The sequence below is a fragment of the Gossypium arboreum genome, chromosome 13 (genome assembly GCF_025698485.1).
Source record: "Gossypium arboreum isolate Shixiya-1 chromosome 13, ASM2569848v2, whole genome shotgun sequence".
Taxonomy (NCBI): Eukaryota; Viridiplantae; Streptophyta; class Magnoliopsida; order Malvales; family Malvaceae; genus Gossypium; species Gossypium arboreum.
The window spans coordinates 121,821,806-121,839,569 of NC_069082.1; the positions used below are offsets into that span (position 1 = coordinate 121,821,806).

The 17,764-nt window shown below is 31.6% G+C and overlaps 1 protein-coding gene across 1 annotated transcript; it reads left to right on the top strand.

The window, feature by feature from the left end:
• Window positions 1-13,515: 13,515 nt before the first annotated feature.
• LOC108463973 (sugar transporter ERD6-like 8) lies at window positions 13,516-17,555 on the top strand. The gene is made up of 19 exons (XM_017764010.2): window positions 13,516-13,786; window positions 13,861-14,078; window positions 14,176-14,238; window positions 14,352-14,441; window positions 14,671-14,730; window positions 14,821-14,886; window positions 14,974-15,039; window positions 15,221-15,296; window positions 15,415-15,479; window positions 15,651-15,743; window positions 15,820-15,900; window positions 16,034-16,118; window positions 16,229-16,272; window positions 16,359-16,421; window positions 16,493-16,552; window positions 16,643-16,696; window positions 16,796-16,855; window positions 16,941-17,055; window positions 17,206-17,555. The coding sequence occupies exons 2-19, from the start codon at window positions 13,908-13,910 to the stop codon at window positions 17,316-17,318; spliced, it is 1,425 nt and encodes a 474-aa protein (XP_017619499.2). The 5' UTR covers window positions 13,516-13,786; window positions 13,861-13,907; the 3' UTR covers window positions 17,319-17,555.
• The last annotated feature ends 209 nt before the right edge of the window (window positions 17,556-17,764 follow it).

Here is a 17,764-nt window from a genome sequence, read left to right on the forward strand (position 1 = left end):
ATTAACCGAAATTTATATGTTTTTATTTTTTGGTTAAAATAAGTATAAAATATATAAAAATACAATACTAATATCTATTTTCTTTTATTTAACAATTTAAAAACTTTAAATGGAGATGATAACAACAAATGTGATATTAGAAACACTACATAAGTCTTAAAAACAACAAATATTTCAGTTAATTATTCGATTTCAAACTGAATTAACCGATAATTGAAATTCTAAAAATCACTAACGATTTCGACCGGATTAAATTTAACCACCGACTTAAATTTATTTAGATTATTTATTTGAGTTGTATTCTCCTGCCTCTGTGAGTATTATATATTGTATTTGATATAATTTATATTATATAATTTTGATAGATTTATGAATTTGCATCATAGTCAAAGCGAAGGAAAAGTTTAATACGCGATTTTCTTTTATATTTTTGTATATATTTCAAGGATATTTATAATAAATAAAAATAATAAAGCATAAATACAAAAAGCATGAACTCAAGTCAATGCCTTGATGCTTTTCTTGCCTTAATACGCAACAGTACTGATAATGTATGTAGGGTTAGATATAGCTAGAATTTATATGGGTAAGACTACGGTTGGGTTAATGTAAAAATTTTAGGTTTGGGTATGGTTTGATTTGAAAATTAGGTTTAAAATTTTGTTTAAATTCAGCTCAAATAAAAAAAAAAATACTAAACTCGAGTCCAACCTGTTTGTATTAACTTTTGTGTAATTGAAAAAATGATATTTCAAATATAATAAAAACATTAAAATAAAAATTTCTTGACAAATTGAAAATCCATTAAAAGAAATTATTCATACTTAAATAATATTAAGATAGTTGTAACTTAACAGCAAATGTTTCTAAAATAATAACAAAATTAATAATAAAGCAAGAGTCATGCAATATCTAAATAATAATAACAACAAAATAGTAGCAATATAATAGCAACATTGTACAGAAGCAAAATAACACTGAAAAAAATGCAAATCTGGGTTGAGTGTAAGCAAAAAAATCTTATCTGAGGCCCGATTTGTTTAGAAAATAGACCTTATTTTTGCGTCTAAGCTCATTTTCTAAGCAAGTCTTTAGGCCTGGACGGGTGATCCCATCCATTAACTAATCTAAATATAACTCATTTTTCCATTCAAATATAATTGTAATTTGATTTCGTTATTGTTATATCAAATTTGAGCATAAATAATCAGATTTAACTTAATTGAGAAAAGATAATAAATTTTTATCTTAAATGAGAACAAGATAATAATTTCTATCGAGCTTCAATTCAAATTTAAAAGTTAAAACTTGATGGAATTCGAATGGAATTTTAAATTTTTATTCAACTTGATTCAAGTACACCCTTAAATAAATTATATTGTTTGTTTGTAACAGTAATAGATATTTTATGTTGGGTTTTTATTAAGTATTTGAATAATGGTTGATTTTGGAGTTAATTTTGGATCCAACTCAAATTTTCAAGTCCATCTTTCTCTAAATTATATATAGGAGGATAATGGATTTTAGTACAACCAAATCCATATTTTGCTACATTGAATTCTGTACAAAACCACGAAACTTAACTTTATAATATAACTTTATATACATGCGTCTCTCTCTCATTCCATAATTATTTATATTTATATAAAATTTGATGTATCAATGAGTTTAGTACCAATAAAGGCCAATTTTTGAAATTATTACGGAAATGGGCATTTTCTAAAAATAATGTTGGGTATAGATCGAAAACTCAAAAACGTGCTGATGTAGACGCATTTTTAATGGATATCCTAGAAAAACGCTTTCATGTCAATGTTTTTTTTCTTGTGTCAGGTAAAAGCGCGCTGACATGGACGCGATTTAGTAAAAAGCGCTAACGAGGACATGCTTTTGACTATGTAATTCCCCAATGGTCACCTTCAACAGCCGTTTAAAAATCTAACCATTAGGCAACGGTCAAGAAAAAAAAGTATAAAACCCCCAACCCATTTTTTAACACAAAATTCCAAACTTCTCTCTAAATTTAACAAAAAAGCTTTCAATGCTCTCTAAATTTTTATTTTAGTCTGAATTAGTATTTTTTATTTACTTATAATTTCTAAGAAATTTAATCATGTTAGCAATGGTTCAGCAATTAATTCGTCTAGATGATAAACATATCTCCGTCAATCAAATGAAAATGGTAATGGTTAATTTCATTTTTTTAATATTATTTAATTTTTTATTTCATTTTTATAATTTAATTAATATTTTTTATAATAGTCGGTAGATCGAGTGTTACAATGTTGTATTCGTAATCTAACTAGTCCTCCATCATCGTTGATTGAAAATTATTTGAGGGAAGTAGGTTTTTGGCACATGACCAATATAGGCCGGGGCTGCAAGTTGGACCTGAATGTAATAACCTAATTTTCAGTGATGTCCAAAATAGTGATTCAAGATCACAAAATCCAATGAGTGAGTCCAAAAATTTAATAAATTAATATTTATGAGTCAAATGTGATTTTAGAAATATTTTTAAATTAATGAATTTTGTGAATTAAAAGAATTTATTAGGTAAATTAAGTTGAAAACTAGGTACCGAGACCTCGATTTTATAAACCAAGCCGTAAATATTTTTATAAATATTTAAGGAGTGTTAGTGAATTAGTATTAAAGTTTCGTTAGAAAATTCTAACGTTTTGATAGTTAATTAATTAAAAAAGACTAAATTGAGAAAGGTGCAAAACTTGTTAAGATGATTAAATAGCTCAAATAATGATTAATGGAGGACTAAATAGAATTAGACATATGGGCAATGGTTTGGACGACATGTGTGTATAAAAATTTACAAGGATAGTGTGAACAAGGAACAAAATTGGAAATTTTGTAAATTTAAACTTAAAAATTGAAACTTCATGAGAAATCTAGAGAATTTTATTCTAAAACTTCAGCAAAACACCATAGGAAGATTTCTTAAACTGATTTTCATATTTTTGTTCCAAGTAAGTTCAATACTTGCTCTTTTCTTATAATTTTTGTGATTTTGATACTTTTACAACTAGGTCCAACTATTTAACTCATTAGTTTTTGATTCTATGAGTGATTTTAAAAGTCACCATGGATGAATGCTGGAAATTTATGATGAATAAACATGGATTTGACGCTCTAATTTTTTTATATTATGATTTTATTAAGTGATTTTGATAGAAATTGATTTTAGGACCTAATTGTGAAAAAGTTAAGAATTAGGATTTTGTGTTGAAATTCTGAATATCAAAGGTGGTAGCTTAAAATGATTAGATAAAGTGTTAATTGATAAAAAAATTAGCTCAATTGATGAGTTAATTGAACAGGGACTAAATTGTAAAAAGTTTAAAATTTGGGGTAAATGTGTAATTTTAAAAATTGAAAGGTATAAATTGTGAAGTGAATTAGAATTGAATTAGATGTTAATGATTAGAAAATTTTATATTATAGATCAAGAAACCAAAGATAAACGTGGAAAAGAGAAAGTAACAGATTAGTTCTTGAGTTTCTACAAATTCTACAAATTTGCCCAAGTAAGTTCATATGGTTGAATTTTATGAATAATTGTTAAATTAGAAATGATATATTGTATTTTTTTACACCTTTGATATTGAATTATGAATATCATAATAAAATGAAAATCGAATTGAAAGTTCAAATTAAGTGGAATGCAGGATTGAGTATAATCGTTCAGTGACATATGACTAATTGACAAATAAGACCATGGTTGGACCATGACAATGTTTAAATGTAAGACCATAGTTGGGCTATGGCATTTTAGTGAAAAGACCATAACTGAGTTATGGCACTGTGAACGTAAGACCATGGTTAGACTATGGCAGTAGATGTGAATACGTATAAGACCATAGCCGGGCTATGGCATCTTGATGATAAGACCATAACTGGGTTATGGCAATATGAGTGTAAGACCATGGCAGGGCCATGGCAATGTACGTATAAGACCATAGTTGGACCATGGCATCAAGTAAACGATGTACTTAAATCCGTAAGACGTTCTCTAATTTGACAAAGATTGGTAAGTGTTATATGGATTAAAGTGGTAGAATTTAAGCAATCATTAATATTGAGCTCAATCAAGTGAATTCGTCATTTGAAATTGTGAATAGCAGGGAATGTTAATGAATTGCTTGTTTAATGATTTATTATAGTATGTTCGGTAAGGTTTACTTTTTAAGCATATGAACTTACTAAGCTTCTATAAGCTTACTCTTGTGTGCTTAATGTTTGTTCCTTGTAGATTGACGTGAGTTCAGAGGATAGGATCAATACATCGGGTCACACTATCCAGATTGCTCCGGTAGATTTTGTTATACATCTTTTGGTTTATATGGTATGTATAGGGATAGTTTGATAATGAAACAATTTGAATTGGGGTTGTGAGACTTAAATGTGTATGTATATATTAGAAATTGATGTGTTTGTGATGTTATATCTTATTTAATGTATGTTTTGGCTTGAATTGTTTGCTTGGTTGGACTATATTGGTATATGAGAGTGTTGTGTGCAGGTTGATTGTGTAAAGGGTGAGAAAAGTGGCCTTAAAATGACCTATTTTTGTCCACACGGGTGTGTGTCTTAGCCGTGTGTAACACAAGGCCATGCAAATGGGCGTGTAGTCTGGCCGTGTGTCCCCTGCATCTTAAAAATTAGAAACAGAATGCTCAGAATTGAGCACACGAGCAGAGACACGGGCGTATGTCTCAACCGTGTGAGGCACATGACCTAGCACACGGGCGTATGGCTGGCTGTGTGACATAAGTCAGAGAGTTACACGGGGTAAGAGACGGCCTGAAGCACGGGCATGTCATAAGGCCACACAGGAGTGTCCCTTAGCCACACGGGTGTGTGTGCCATGCATTAAAGAAAAATTTTGAAATTTTGCGAATTTTTTTTTGAGTTTCTGATTTAGTCTCGATGTAACAACCTGAATTTTAAGGTCATCGAAAAATTGAGTTTTCGGGTCTTTGATATTGAAAATTTGATTCGTAAATATTTATTAGAAATATTTATGAAGTTAAATGAGAGGTTAATTAGATTTTAATTTAGTAAATTTAGCTTAATTAAGGTTAATTTAGTATATGGACTAAATTGAATAAAATATGAAAGTTTAATTATAAACTATAGAAATGTCAAGAGATTAAATTAGTAAATAAGCCTTATGTGACAAGTGTATGGTATGTATAAGTGCATTTGCATTATTGTGATTGGTACAAATGTATGTATAAATAAGTATTTACTTATTATTTAAGAAATAATAATTATAACTTAATAATATAATAATATATATTATAATAATAAAAGAAATAAAAGAAAAGAAAGAAATATAAAGAGGATAGAAGGCATGAAATAGCAGGGGAAAGGAAAGGAAAGAAAAAGAAAAAGGAGAAATTAGGGTTCTAAGGTTTAAAGCTTGATTGGTAAGTTAATTTGGTCCCTTTTCTTGTAATTTTGGTGTCTATGGAATCCTAGGAAGAAATACTACTTGAGTTATGTTGAAATTTAGAAAGTTAATGAATTTTTACATGTTGATTAAGTTGTATGAATTGATGAATTAAGTGTTAATTTGATAGAAATTCAAGTTAGAAGTGGGAGAAAGATTAATTTGTAAAGAGAGATATAAGTTTTGTCATAGTAGGGACTAAATTATCTAAATGGTAAAATTAATGTTTTATATTGAATATTAAGAGTTGAAACTTGTTTAAAGTAGGTATAAAATGAAATTTATAAGGTTATTTGAAGAAAAAGAATGGTTATGGTGGTAGGACCTAATTGGAAATATAGTAGAAGTTACATGGAAAATTAAAGAGTGTGTTATTAAATAACATATATTGATAATTTTAAATGTTAAAATTTATGTAGCCAATGTAGCACCGGAAACGTTATCGAAAAAGGGAAATGAGAAAGTGTGACAGCCCTAATTTGACCCCAGTCAGAAAGTGGTTTCGGGACCACAAAACCGAGTCATAAAAATAATTAAATGTTGTATTCTATGCTTATTATATGTGAAAGTGTATGTGTGAAAGTATCGTGTCTTAACTTTGTCATTTGAATGTGGAAATAGCTAAAAAGGACTTGTGTGTTAAAACTTAAAAATATGATAGGAAGAATTTAGAGGGCCGAATAATGCATGGTATATAACAAGGAGGACTTGCATGTCAAATGGACCACTATTAGATTAGTGGACGACAATGATGGAAGTTGACAGGAAAAATATGTATTTTGTATTGTAAAATAATAACCTAATGAATATTATATGATTCCATGTTAGTAATATAATATTTAATGATATTATAAGAGGAATTATATAATTTAATAAAAGAAAATAGGTGAGAAAAACAAAGTTTTCATCCATTCTTCTTTCATTTTGCCGAAATTTAAAGAACAAGCAAAACAAAAGGGTTCTTGGATATTCGGCCTTGATGTTCCTAATTGGAGGTATGTTTGATTTTATTTCTTGATAATTTATGTGAAATTGAGTTAATTGCTAAGCTCCTTTCATAGCCCATGACTTAATTTTTGTTATTGATTTGAAATGATGCATTTGGCTATGGGTTGTATGGATGTCTTTGAAGGTGTTATATGTTTTGGAAATGGTTTGTTAATGTTGTCACTTATAGTGATAATTCGGTCATGATTTAGCTTATATTGAAAATATGTAATTATAAGCATAATAATAAACATGCTGAAATGGTTGTATTTTTAGTTGATATTTGTGTTCAAAATGGTTCAATTTGTTTTAGCCACATGTGCATAAATTGTAATAATAGAATAGATAATATGTACTTGAGTATTCGGTTATGGTTTTAAGTTCGAGTTGACGGATATGCAAAATTAGCTTTTGGTATGTATTGATTTAGTATAAGAGTTCGAAAATGGCTTAATTTTCATGTTTAAATTCGGTTATATCCGATCATGGTTGGAGTTATTTTGATATGCATATTATAAGGTATGTATGATTTGTGTATTGGTTGCATTTTGAGATGTTAGTTGTCTTTTGATCATAACCCATGAATTTATTTTCCTAATTGTTGAACATTGAATGTTCGGTCATGAGGTTGATATGAAGAAATGCTTTAGTTCTTTGTTGAATGTGTTAGAAAATAAAATTGGTGTTTGATTATTGAGGTTTAAATTTAGATGTTAGGTGATTTTGTGTTTATGGTATGAAAATGAAATAAATTGTTAAATGGGAAGTTAATTGTGAAATGAAGATATGTAAGGATTCATATAGGCATATGGAGCATTCGGTTATGGTACATTGAAATAAAGAATTGATGTATTTTAATTATTAAATACTTTGGACTATTTAGCAAATGTTGAATACTATGAGGAGCGAATAAGTAAACTTATTAATTATGCATTAAGAATTAATTTGTTTATAAATTAAATTGAATGAGTTGAAATTGAAATTTTAATTAGATCAAGAAACGAGGAGATCGAGCGGATAAGAGAAAAGCGAAATTAATTGAATAGCGAGAAACTTAATCCGTCGATAATCGAGGTAAGTTTTAAGCAATTGAGTTGATTGAATTTAATTATAATGTAATTCATGAATTCAATGGAAGTACATAATTATATATGTATAGTTTGGTATAATCAAAAGTGAATACATATGTATGGTTTGATATCACCGAAGGTGAATATATATATATATATACATTTATTTGATCTAGCCGATTGTGGTATAAGTATGTGTATATATATTCAAAATGGTAGTAAGCTTGAGATGAGCACTAAGTGTGCGAAGTGAAATTGGTAATGAGTACTAAGTGTAAAAAAAAAATTGATCATTTGGCACTAAGTGTGCAAACTGAATTTATACCGAGTACTAAGTGTACGAGATCAGTTAATGAGCACTAAGTGTGCGAGTTTATCTTTACGCATCAAAGATGGATTAAGGTGAATAAATGTTTATTTGTTTGTTTGAATTAAGCTCAAGAGAAAAAGGAGTTAAATTTGGAAAAGGGGAAAGCAAAAGTAGTTGATTAATCAATCCGTAATTGTGCAATGACATTCAAGGTAAGTCCTTAAGTAATTAAATTTGATTTGCTGCGCGCTTAAGATTATATAATATGATAAGAAATTATTTGACCTTTACAAGTTCGATTTGTAATAAGTATATTAAATTTAGGCTATAAAGCCGAATATGAAATGGATGATTTATGTATATAATGTGGCCGAATGACTATTAAGTAATGATGTGAAAGTTTGTAATATGTGTATACAATTTTATTGTACTTGTTTGTATAAAGTCGAATGTGAATTGAATGGTATATATGTGGTGACCGAATAGCTATTATGAAACAAAATCAAAGAATGGGATATTTGTATAATAGATGAATTGTGACTATTGTTCCTACTTGATCGAGGTTGTGTGTGAAATAATTTGTGAATATGGCATATAGCCGAATGGTTATTAAAAGTGAAACTGGGATAGTGAAAAAATTATATGTTCTTTGTGTATGATTATGGAACCGAAAGTTAAAGGGTAGGTGTACATTTTGTGCTTATATTCGAATGAAGCAATTGAATTACTAATGTGATATGTTATGTGAAATGTGTTAACATGTGAATAAATATGCAAGACACTGGAAATGTAACCGGGCTAAAGTCCAGCAGGCTTCGTGCTAGAAATGTATCCGGGCTAAAGTCTTGCAGGCTTCGTGCTTGAAATGTATCTGGGCTAAAGTCCCGTAGGCTTCGTTCTGGAAATGTATTCGGGCTAAAGTCCCGCAGGCTTTGTGCTGGTAATATAATTTCGGGTTTTATACCTAGCAGGCTAAGTGCCGATGAATTTGATAAAAGTATACAATTACAAGATCCTACACTAAGATGACAAATTGAAAGTGTATTACATATTAAGTTGGCCAGGTATGTATCATGTACTCGTATGCGATTTTGATTTGAATTAAATTATAAATGTATAAAGTGATGCATCTGTGAATAAGTGTTATGACTATAAATGTGATCGTGATACATTCGGTAAATGTGTGAAGTTATGTGAAGTGATTCTATGTTTATATTCAAATATAAACACTTGGTCCTTAATGGAAAGGTTTGTGGAAGTATATGATTTTATTTTTTTTAGGTGATTATGATCATGGAAAATTAAATGTGAATATGATATTGTATTTTATTCGTTTCAATTGAACTGAAGTTAATAGTGAAGCATTTTAATGCCTATGTTATATGAGTTCGATCTTGAATGACATGATATACATGTTTAAATAATTTGAATACAAGGAATGTGTGAAAGAGCAAATTTGTAATAAATCTGCTTGGGACAGCAACAGTAGCGTGATTTTGGAAAATCACCATAAATTGTGGAAATGGAATTAGAAGCTGAATAAATTATGTAATTAAAGCTTAATGAATCTAGTTTCTTATAAAAGAAACCATGTAAGCAAAAGAATTATAGATAATGAGATATTTGAAGTGGCGTGAGATAGAGTCAAAATGACTTCGAAATCCCCTACTCTGTTTTTAGAAAATCATTGTAAATTGTACAATGATGATTATAAGATAAAATTTATATTATTAGACTCCTTAATGAGTCTAGTTTCAAATGAAATAAACGAGAACATATTTTGAATTCTGTACAATGAGAAATCTGATTTATAGTGAAGAATGGTCAGAATAGTCAGACAGTGCAATAGGGGAAAATTTAAGAAAAATCTGGTATTGATTGGTCAAACCAAAAATTCTGAAAATTTTAGGGATATAAGATATATGAGTCTATTTTTAGGGAAAATTAACAGCACATAATTTGGAGTTTTGTAGCTCCAGTTATAAATAATTTAGTGACTGCTGCTTAGTAAGACAGCTTGTAGTGATTATGTGATTATGTTGTGAACATTGAATAAACTTGGTCAGATGTATGTAGTCCATGTGAAAATGAGACGTGATAAATAACAGATAAATATATGCTATATGTGCTTGACATGTGACCTTGTGGTTCCATGAATCAAACATGGAAAAATATGACATGTTTTGGTTGGTATGTATTGGATATGTGCAAGTTTTGTTCATACGAATGAATTGGCAGTTATCACATGAATTTAAAATCATAGTCATAAGTTATTTGTAAATATAAATAAGTGAAGCTATTTAATAAGGTTATATGAACTTAAGAGTACTATGAATGTATATGCAATTGAGATTATTTTTCAATTCGGATTAGTGATATGGAATTTCCATAATCATTGAAATGATTTATTTGCTTAAGGCTTACTAAGCTTTCAAAGCTTATTCTGTGTGTTTTTCCTATGTCTATAGGGCTTTAGAGAAATTGCTTGGGTTGGAAGTCGAGGAGATTTCATCACCTTTGTCGAGTTATCATGTGAGTAGATAAAGTTTGTATATCATTAAGGTTTAAGGCATGTATAGAATAGACTAATAGTGGAAGGATATTTTGGTTAACGATATTTAAGCCATGCGAATATGGCATCTTTTGGATGTTTAATTTTATAAGTTAGAAATTCGATCCTTTGGTTGTGTCTAGCAATTATTTAAATAAAAAAATCTTTATTTCAAGAGAATGTTCAAAATTTTCTTTGTTAAGATCTGTTTTCGATTTCCGTAACGCCTTGTCCTATTCCGTGACGATTTACGGGATAGGGGTGTTACAGAAAGTGAACGAGGATATCGAGTAAACTCGAGAATTTCGGTTTGTATTTCTATAAACTATGCTTAATAATTTAATAATTGTAATTATTATTTTTATATGGTTAGTATGTATGATAAATGATGTGATAGAAATTGTTACTATTTTTGTTCCAAAATGAAATGATTCAAATACCCTATTAACAGTGTCGGGCTAGTCGGATATAATTGGCATGCCATAGGACTGGAAGTGTTCAGGGATATTCCGACTATGTGTTGATGAGACCTTTGTATGTGCCGATTCTTGTGGATTGTTAGGATTCGTTTGAAGAGGTACTCAGTACTGTTGTGGTATCTTATCACTCTCACATCTCTATTCTTATTACTCTTACAGTGTATTCCGGCATCAGCCAATGAAACACTGTACCTTATCCCCGGTGTGTGGGTTGGATCTGTGTATCTGTTCAGGTCCGAGTCATGTTAATAGGGGTAATTAAAGTACTGAAGATTAAATGTTATCGTTTAAATGACTGATTTATGATGTTGAATGATATTGAATGATATGAAATATTTATGAATTTCTTTTCCTACATGAAAAAATATACGAAATGAATTTGAAAGACGAAGTTATTAAGATTATGAAAGTAAAAGTTTAAGTTAGAATGTTTATACAAAGTTTATTATTTGTTCGAGTATTAGTTTATAGAAATACCACTGAGTGTATACTCAGCGTACGGTTTCTTTCCGTGCTCAGGTTAGGTACAAAGTAGAAAAAAGTCTCAGCATCCGAGCCAACTCCCGAACTCAATACTTGGTGATGTATCTATCTATGATGATTGGCATGTACCTAGGTTGTTTAATGCTATTTTGGTTATAAGTTATGTTAATGAAAAATGATAATAGATAGTTAATAGTTGTAAGGAGAATACTATAATGTATAATATTTTGAATTGAATACAATGGCACATGGGTGCAACTTTGAATGGTTAGCTTAAGGCATTATTGAGTATATGTGTTAGATTATGAAATGATAGTTTAATAAGTATTAAGTGTGTTTAGTTATACTTGGATTGGTTGAATGAAGAAATTTTTGTAGTACTTGTTGTCCACAAATTGCAGGGTTGGTAAATTTTAAAATACAAGGTTCATTTCGAGTCTACATGGTTTGTCACACGGGCGTGTGACCAAGCCGTGTGAGACACATGGCTTATATATGCGCATGTTGTTAGGCTGTGTGTCCCCTGCACCTAAATAGTTACAACCAAGTTAGTCCACGAGCGTGTGCGTTGGTTGCCACGGTTGTGCCTTAAAGTCAGTTTAGTACACGGGCAGGCTACACGGGCATGAGTCATAGCCGTGTTTAAAGTCAGTGTTGCACACGAGCTGAGGACACGGGCGTGTGGAACTGTTTAAAAGACGAAAAATTTAAAATTAAACGAGAAATTTTCTAAGCTTACAGTCGAGCCCCAGTTTATTTTAACTATGTTTAATAGGTACTGTGGGCTCATTAAAGCTATGTTTGGATGTATTAAATTTCATTTATTCATGTCTTAGTGTAAATGTACTAAAATGACTGGTAATACTCTGTGATCCTGTTCTGGCAACGGGATGGGGTTAGGGGTGTTACACCCGACTTGCATCTAATGCTTAAATTGGGCCTCGAGGGTCCATTTAAGGGACGATATGATTAGTTTTGATTATGAATAATAAATGACATGAGTTATGTGTACTTGTTCTGTAAATTTTGGTAATACTTCGTAACCCTGTTTCGGCGACGGACACGGGTTACGGATGTTATACTGAAACTCATCAGCGCGTTTGTGGAGAGATGGAGACCTAAGACACACACATTTCATCTTTCATATGGGGAGTGTGCCATCACTTTGGAGGACGTGTAGTTATAGTTGAGGTTATCGGTGGATGGGTCCGTACTCATCGGGTTCGCTCAATCTGCTGATTGAGGAGTCATATGTTACGATTTTTTGGGTGTGATTCCGAATATTATTTACGGAGGTCAAATCGATATGAACTGGTTACGAGAGACATCCCGGTGTCAGGGATGATTCGACTGAAGTACAAAGAGTACGATAAGCTCATCAAAATAATTTTTTCAGAACACATCTTGTCAAAATTATTTTTTCTAAAATAATACTTAGCAATTAAAAAAATTAAACCCTAAAACCCTAAACAATTAAAAACTTAATACCCTGATTTAAACTTTTCTAAACTCTGATCAAACCTTAAAACCCTAAACCTAAATCTTAATTTGCAAATAACCTACAGGAGATTACACGGCCAAAAACACATCCTCATCAGCGCTTTTGACTAAAGTACATCCACATCAGCGTGTTTTTGCCTGACTCAAGGGAAAAACACTGATGTGGAAGCATTTTTCTAGGATATCCTCTGAAAATATGTCCATGTCAACACATTTTTGAGTTTTCAGTCTATATCCATCATTATTTTTAGAAACGATCCATTTCCATAAATAATTTCAGAAATGGAACTTTATTAGTACTAAACTCTATCAATGATATGTTATAGAAAAATTGTATATTATTTTGCGGCAGTGTTGTAATTATTTACGAAGTTCCTAGAGATGGTTTGCCTTTTGAATCATAGAATAAGAGATAATAGGGGGATGAAGGTGGCATAAAATGTATGGGCAGAGATCAAAAGTTGGCCAAAAAAATACCCAAAAAGTCATTAACTAGCCATACCTGGACACTTCTAGTTTTGATGTGGGTCCAAAATCATTGACGAAAATGCAATCATTGCAGGCTCTATATTTAAAAGAAAATCCTAAAAATATGCATGAAACCGACTATTATATGAGTAATCCAATATGTATCTTCACTTTGATATTTATGGACATATGACAAATATCTGGGACAGACTAGAGATATTTTTGTACCTGGATTTTATCATTTTACAGCTTGGCTAATTCTATTTTCTCTTTTTTGCAAACCATATAAATGCATGATTTTGGATACTGAAGCATGCAAAAGCTGAAGCTTATGGACTTACCATTTTTGCTTTCTGGTCTATGTAATTTCCATCAAAATTATATTGCTGAAACAGGATCATAAAAGATTCTCCTTCATTCATGTGAGCCTGTAGGAAAACGCAGGAAAAATAGAAGGGAAAATTGCAGGTCCGGCCGGTTTTAGTTTGTTTTTCATATTTCAGATTCTTGCTTGATGCATCTCTTAGTTTTTTGGTCTTCAGTTTGCAGGTTAAGGACTGCAGTGCAGGGTAAGAGTTTCATAAGGAAGATGAAAATGGCGGACTCACAGGATATTGAGATAGGATCAAGTGGCAGCCTGTATCAGCCATTTTTTCATAAAGATGAAAAACAACAAAACTCGCACGATAATGGGAATCTGTTTATGGTTATTCTCTGCACATTTGTTGCAGTGATGGGCTCTTTTGAGTTTGGCTCAAGTGTAAGTTTCTCTATCATCTTAGCCAATTAACAAGCTTTTCAGTTATTGTTTGTCAATGAACTGATCATTTTTTTGTTGGGTTTTCTTTGTTTTTCAGATAGGATACTCTTCGCCTACTCAGCAAGGTATAATGGAGGAACTTGGAATGTCCTCTGAAGAGGTACATGAGCAAGAAATTAGTTTATCTCTTTCTTAATGTTACCCGAATTCAGGAGTGAGTTTTGTATATAAATATCCGCAACAAAATATTGAAACTTTGTTGTCTATTTGCAGTATTCAATGTTTGGATCCATACTGACTATCGGTGCAATGGTTGGTTCAATCTCTTGCGGGCGTGCTGCTGACCTCATTGGCCGTAAAGGGGTACTCATATCCGACCTACATCTAACTATGATTATGAAGATACGACCCTCTAAAGATCTGCAGAATATATAGAAAGATTATGAAAAAATTGAACATATCGGTGTTGGAGACATGAACATATACATATTACATTTGGACATATCCTGTTACTGTATAATCATCCTATGGATTAAGCAACATTTGATTACTAAATTCTCTGCTTAAACTTTCTATATTTCTGTCATTGCAGACTATGAAGATGTCATCAATCATCTCCATTGCAGGATGGCTCATAATCTATTTATCTCTGGTTTGTTTTTATGTTAAAAAATTCTCCATCAATTTCCGTAACAGTTCTTACCTCGATAAGTTGCTGAATGAACTCCGTTCTTTTTTCCAGGGACCTCTATCTCTAGATGTCGGAAGATTTTTAACAGGATATGGGATTGGTGTTAACTCCTATGTGGTATACCTTCACTTTCTATATGAAATTTTAGGCTAATTGAGATTTTATTATTGTGTTATATCCTCTTTAACACTCCTGGTTTTATAGGTGCCGGTTTTCATTGCTGAGATCACCCCAACACACCTTAGGGGGGCTTTATTAACAGTACATCAGGTATCAAAGTTGCTCGAACTCTTATCACTTTCCCTTGAAGTGTTTCAAGTGTGTTATTCATATCTGACACATATCCTTCGAACACATACCCATATTTAAAACACGACTATCTTCGAGTAACATAACTTTATGGGAGCCATTTTTTTTCTTTGATGATTTTACACTAAATCTACTTTGGCAGGTTGCTATTTCCACTGGTCTGCTGGTGGCATATACAGTAGGTGCATTTGTTTCTTGGAGAACACTGGCTTTAACTGGTAAGTTAGTTACTACATATATTGTGTTCATGGGAAGATAAACTTGTAAATTAGAATCAGATTTTAGTCTTATTTGATTGTTTCATTTGGTTTACTTGAAGTTGATTCTCTGTTGCAGGAATGATTCCATGTGCTGTTATGATTTTGGGGCTATATTTCATCCCAGATTCCCCTAGATGGCTGGTAAGATCACTTTCTTACTGTAAAAACTAGGGTCCTCGAAGAATCATAACTCTATACCCATATTTGCATATGCTCTCGACATAGGCTAGAAACTTGAAAAAATGTTGCACATTCTTTAGTATCAAGAAGTTCATTGCTTGAAAATCATTGAGTGAGTTGTGTGGTATACAGGCAACGGTTGGCTGCCAAGCTGAGTTCAATGCTGCACTTCAGAAGCTTCGTGGAGATACTGCTGATGTTTCAAGAGAAGAAGCTGCAATAGAAGTACTTAACTCAATCGCATTTTCCCCCTTTTTTAATCCTTATTTTGGGAATTGAGACTAATTTTTTTAAGTCATAGGAATCTTTGGTAACACTTCAGCATCTTCCAAAAGCCACTGTGTTGGATTTATTTCTCGAACGAAACTTACGTTTAGTCATTGTAAGTATGGCAACACGATATTACGATTGCTATTTTACGGATTTCGACTCTCTCTGTCGTCAATTTCGCTTGTTTTCACTTACTTAATGCCTTTTCTTTTGTTTCCCTTTTATGCTCAACAAATGGCATACAGATTGGAGTTGGACTGATGGTGTTCCAACAGTTCTCTGGTTACAATGGAGTAGTTTTCTACGCAAACCAAATTTTTACATCTGCAGGTAATCTGATTTCTATATTATTATATAATGATTGGAGTTCGGATGATGACCGAATCCCAAAATGTCCAATGACACCAAGAGAGACAATTTATATTTTTCTCTCATTTCAGGAGTTCCTCCAAATGTTGGAAGCATTCTCTATGCATGTTTACAGGTTTCAATCTTTTTTTTCTCTCCCTCCCATTCTCTTATTTTGATCCACTATCAATAACATAAAACCATGTTTCTTTGATCCTTCAGATAATTGTTCTTTCGCTTGGTGCTGTTATAATCGATAAAGCTGGAAGAAGGCCTCTCTTAATGGTAGATAAATCTATACAGATTGTTAAATAACTAATAAAAAATTCATATTAAAATGTGTATTTCTGTTTCAGATTTCTGCAAGTGGAATGCTCCTTGGCAGTCTACTTACTGGAGCCTCCTTCGGTTTGAAGGTATATTTTATCAAACTTGCAATCTTTTGTTACTTTCTGAAATTTGTTTGATCATGTTTATCTCTTGACATACTGTATTTTCTTCAACAGGAACATGCATTGGCTTCTGATATGGGTCCCATGTTTACAATAATTGGCATCATGGTAAATCAACAAAACCATAAACTGTTTTCTTATTTTATGGACAGAAAAGATTGCAAATGTTGAGATTGAAACTCTTAAGTACACATCCTCTTTTTGCAGATATATATGGGCTCCTATTGTCTTGGATTGGGTGGAATTCCATGGATTGTAATGTCTGAGGTAAACAAGAACATGTAGTTTTTTCATTAGCTTTTAAATGAATTGATGAATGAGTAGGGGTGATTAAGTTGAGAATGTGGTGCAGATATTCCCTCTCCACATCAAAGGCATTGCAGGCAGCCTCGTAACATTGGTCAGCTGGGGTGGTTCTTGGGTTGTTTCCTTTACTTTCAGCTTTCTCATGGACTGGAACTCATATGGTAATTAAATCTTCCTTTTTCGACACAATATATGATGATAAATATGGTCTTCCAAATATATAAAAGATTTTCAAATTTAAATAAATCCGTGTCGAAAATGTTTGATGTATTGAACAGGTTTGGTTTGCTCTTAATTTGTTGGTTTTGCAGGTACATTTTTGATGTTTGCTATATTCTGTGTAGTAGCGATAGTGTTCATCTGGAAGTTGGTACCTGAGACGAAGGGACGTACCTTAGAAGAAATTCAGGCTTCCATGGAGTAGAAAATAGGAAAAAGAATAGAATAGGATTGGACCCACTGATCCCATTGCTAGGGTAGGGTAGTCCAGTCCAACGAGTGTAGAAGAAGTAGATGTTATTTGAACTAGTGGAAGTGGGTTTAATTGTTCAAAATGTCGGCTTGAGTTGACGGGTGTCGAATTCACTAAAAATAATATTTTTATGCTTAAATTGTAAATAAATAGTAATAGAGGGAGTAGAATTGATCCTACAAAAACTAACTAGGTTGCACATTAGGCAATTGTCATACTCATGATTGTGACGGTCTGTGCAAGAATAAACAGGAAAATTTAAATTGGATAAAAGTAAAAATAAGAGAAATATTTGAAATCGAATTAACCATAAAAATAAACAAAAACAAAATTAAATTGAATAAACCAATGAGATGAAAATTTAGCTCCAGGCTCGATTTTTAGCTCCAATTCTGAAT

Excerpts from the sequence above, each read along its gene's own strand:
- LOC108463973 (XM_017764010.2), top strand. The coding sequence starts at position 13,908 with ATGAAAATGGCGGACTCACAGGATATTGAGATAGGATCAAGTGGCAGC. Across the intron at positions 14,239-14,351 it reads TTGGAATGTCCTCTGAAGAG|TATTCAATGTTTGGATCCAT; the intron begins GTACATGAGCAA and ends GTCTATTTGCAG. Across the intron at positions 16,553-16,642 it reads GAGCCTCCTTCGGTTTGAAG|GAACATGCATTGGCTTCTGA; the intron begins GTATATTTTATC and ends TTTCTTCAACAG.